The sequence below is a fragment of the Miscanthus floridulus genome, chromosome 9 (assembly GCF_019320115.1).
Source record: "Miscanthus floridulus cultivar M001 chromosome 9, ASM1932011v1, whole genome shotgun sequence".
Taxonomy (NCBI): domain Eukaryota; kingdom Viridiplantae; phylum Streptophyta; class Magnoliopsida; order Poales; family Poaceae; genus Miscanthus; species Miscanthus floridulus.
The window spans coordinates 41,119,573-41,123,406 of record NC_089588.1 but is presented as its reverse complement, the minus strand read 5'-3'; the positions used below and the strand labels follow the sequence as shown (position 1 = coordinate 41,123,406).

At 47.7% G+C, this 3,834-nt stretch overlaps 1 protein-coding gene across 1 annotated transcript; it reads left to right on the top strand.

Moving 5' to 3' along the window:
• Positions 1-1,596: 1,596 nt before the first annotated feature.
• LOC136479712 (uncharacterized) lies at positions 1,597-2,700 on the top strand. The gene has a single exon (XM_066477483.1). The coding sequence runs from the start codon at positions 1,597-1,599 to the stop codon at positions 2,698-2,700; it is 1,104 nt and encodes a 367-aa protein (XP_066333580.1).
• The last annotated feature ends 1,134 nt before the right edge of the window (positions 2,701-3,834 follow it).

The following is a 3,834-nucleotide window of genomic DNA, read 5'->3' as shown; positions in this document are numbered from 1 at the left end:
AGCTCACGAGCACCTATTGCTACCGGGCCACTGCCGCACTCAGTCTCCCACGCGCATCGCCCTAAAGGAGCCGACGGGGACCCTCTTGACGGCGCCACGTGCAGCCGCAGCCGCGTGCGTATCCCAGTGAGTGGGCCTGAGCTAGACCCACCGTCTTCCGCTGTAGCCCTGCCCTAAGCCTTGCCTGGCCGCTGCCCTAAGCTCGCCGCGCGTGCACCACAGGCGCCACCCTAAGCCCCTCAGTGGCTGCTCGCGAGAAAAGCGGGGAGGAGAAAATGGAATGAGCTAGGGTTTTGCGATGCCAGTATGTGTTGGCGGCGGCTGCGACACTCGCCGCGCTCTGCGATGTGCTCACCGTGTGCTCTACTTCGCCCGTACGTGCACGCCCTAGCTCCAGCCTGTGCCGGTGGCCACGGGCACCTGCAAACGCTTGCCTCGCTTTCTAGTCAGCGCATGCCCATGCGCGTGTTCACCCTGCTCGCCTCATGCTTGTGTGGCCGCGTGTCTTCACCCGCTCGCCCTCCTGGGAGAGTAGGAACAAAGGAACGACATGCCGTGAGAAGAACGGACGGACCTCCTGGTCGCAAGTAACATAAGAGTCTGTTGCGTGGTGATTCGCTTGATGCCCGCAGGTAACAATGTGGCACATTAGTCTACCATGTCCACATAGAAGAAGGAAAACCTAGAGAATTTAGAAATAGTTTAGGGTCCAAATGCACAAGTAAGCCTGGATAATGAGCCGGCTCGGCTTGTTTCGGCTTGGCTCATTCTGGCTCGTTAAGATAACGAGCTAGCTCGGCTCGGCTGGTTATCCTAACGAGCCAGAAAGCCAGCTCGACTCGGCTCGTTAAAAGCTCGAGCTGGCTCGTTAAGCTCGCGAGCCAGGTATAAAAAATACACAGAATATAATATTTGTATTTATCTAAAGTTTGAGAATAATAATAATACAAAAGAAATGCATCTAACAACCTTAAATCGAATAAAAAAATTAATATGCGCTAATATATATACAAGTATAATAAAATACTATAGTATTCATGTCGTTGTCGAGTTATGCTTTTTCCTGGCAGTGACACTCGTCGTATCATTGTCGGGTTATGCTTTCACCCGACAGTGGTTGCATATATCTATTGTTGATTATCCTGCCGGACACAATTTCTGTCGTTGATGGTGGTCTTGATCCAGCAATGATCGCCTGTTGTAGCATAGTGTTATTGTGTAAATTCACAAATTTGTTAGAAACTAGCCATCATTCAATAGTAGTAGTCCAATAAAAATACCATGCAAATTTGTTTAGAGCCAGCGTCGTACTGTACTATTATTATCTTAAATAAGATTTTATTTAACTAATCCGCTATATGGGTTCCGTAGTGGAAAATAACGAAAAAGTAAAAAAAAAAATCTATTCAATGATCCCAAGTCGATCCGTAGTCGAAAATAACGAAAAAGTACAAAAAAAAAATCTATTCAATGATCCCAAGTCGAAGTAGAGTCCAAGTCGCACGTGACCTGTTCCACCTATTTAGCCCCACGCCCCCACCTAGCAGAAGCATACGAGAATAATCCCTATTATCCCCGATCGAGCGCAGCAGCAAGATGGCGCCGCCGGAGCTCATGGACGATCTACTCGGCGAGATCCTCCTCCGCCTCCCGCCGGAAGATCCAGAGTGCCTTGTCCGCGCCTCCCTCGTCTGCAAACCCTGGCGTCGCCTCCTCTCCGATCCGAGATTCCCCCGCCGCTACCGCGAGTTCCACGGAGTGCCACCCCTGCTCGGCTTCCTCCACAACAAGAACGGAGGTCGCCAGTTCTTCCCCCGCTTCGTCCCCGTCAAAGAAGCGTCCCCTATCCTTAACCCCCCGCCGGATCCTCACTGCTATACCCTCGACTGCCGCCACGGACGCGTGCTCCTTCTCAACTGCAATAAAACACAAAGTCTCATCGTCTGGGACCCCATCACCAACAGCCGGCAGGACCTTGGGTGGCCCAAGTTAAATTACTATTACCGCTATACGGCAGCGGTGCTCTGTGCCTTGGACGGCTGCGACCACCTCGGTTGCTGTGGTGGTCCCTTCCTCGTGGTCTTTGTAGTCATCGACTTCCCGAACGAGCTTGGCGGTGACGATGCAACAACTAGAACGAACTCATCGGAGACTGGCACATGGAGTACTGGTGTCTCATCAGTTTACCTTGGCTTCCCCAAGGCTGGCCGCAAGATGATACGGAGCAGCCTACTTGCCAGAGGCGCACTATATTTCATCCTCGAGAACGGACGGAGAATCCTCAAGTATGACTTGGCTGGGTGTGGCATATCGGTGATGAGCCCACCACCCTTGCCTGTGGGAAACATGGTGCTCATGAAGGCCGAGGGCGGTGGCCTGGGAGCCTGCGGTGTGGAGGGCCACAACCTGCACCTGTGGGCATGGCGGACTGGCCCCAATGGCATTCCGGAATGGGAGAGGGGCAGGGTTATCCAGCTTGACATTGGAGACCTCTCTACAAAGCTTGATGTAGTTGATTTTGCGGAAGGTGCTGGTTCCATCTTCATATTCGCAAACAAGGGCGTCTTTGTTGTTGACCTAAAATCTGGCCGGGTCAGGAAGATAGGAAAGGGAGGGGAGTTCAAGGTCAGCTTTCCCTTCATGAGCTTCTACACTCCTAGTACTAGCCTCATGCCCACTGATTTATTTCCACAGTCCTAATTTTCCAACTTTGATTCAGGCTTCAGTGTCATTATTTTTGCCTCAGACACTACCGGACTCCTTGAGTTTGCCGAGTGCCCGAAACACTCGGCAAAAGACATAAAACACTCGGCAAATGGTTCGCCGAGTGTAACACTCGTGAACAGCACTCGCCAAAAACAGTGACGGCAAAGCCAACTTTGCCGAGTGTCTTTAATCGGGCACTCGGCAAAGCCTTTGCCGAGTGCCCGACACTCGGCAAAGTTGAAACCGAAAAAAACCCGAAAAAATGAGAATTTTTTTTATCGATGAAGGCCCCCACTGGCCAGCGCCCACCCATCTCCGACATTTTTCACATGAATTTCATGGCTACGTGGCCGACGCGATTCGAACCCGAGACCTCCCGCTATGCACGTACCTCCTCTACCACTACACCACACTCTCACTTGTGTCTGGATTCCGTTTTACTTCCCAATATATTATACTAAACCGAGTGTAAATTGCATGTTTGAGGCCCTAAACGAATTCAAATAAAAAAGTTATAAACTACAAAGTTTCATAACTTTTCGAGATCTACACTTTTAGTTTAGGAAGTTTTTCCATCCGAGGTCGTTTACAAAATTTGAATTTTAAAAGTTTGAAATTCAAACACAGTTTTGCATGACAAGATGTTTTCAAATCAAAAAGTTGTCAACTATAATGTGTTTCATAACTTTTCAAGATCTACAGAGTTTATTTTGGTTGTTTTTTCATCCGAGGTCGTTTGAAAAGTTCGAATTTTAAAATTTTGAAATTCAAACACATTTTTGCATGACAAGATGTTTTCAAATCAAAAAGTTGTCAACTACAATGTTTCATAACTTTTCGAGATCTACAGAGTTTATTTTGGTTGTTTTTTCATCCGAGGTCGTTTGAAAAGTTCGAATTTTAAAATTTTGAAATTCAAACGCAGTTTTGCATGACAAGATGTTTTCAAATCAAAAAGTTACCAATTACAAAGTTTCATAACTTTTCGAGATCTACAGAGTTTATTTTGGTTGTTTGGTCATCTGTTCATCCGACATGGTCGTTCTAACATTGTTCACAAATCTTATATATCTCTCTTGTAGTTTCATAAACTATAAGAGAGATATGTTAGATTTGTGAACAAATTTA

Excerpts from the sequence above, each read along its gene's own strand:
- LOC136479712 (XM_066477483.1), top strand. The coding sequence starts at position 1,597 with ATGGCGCCGCCGGAGCTCATGGACGATCTACTCGGCGAGATCCTCCTC.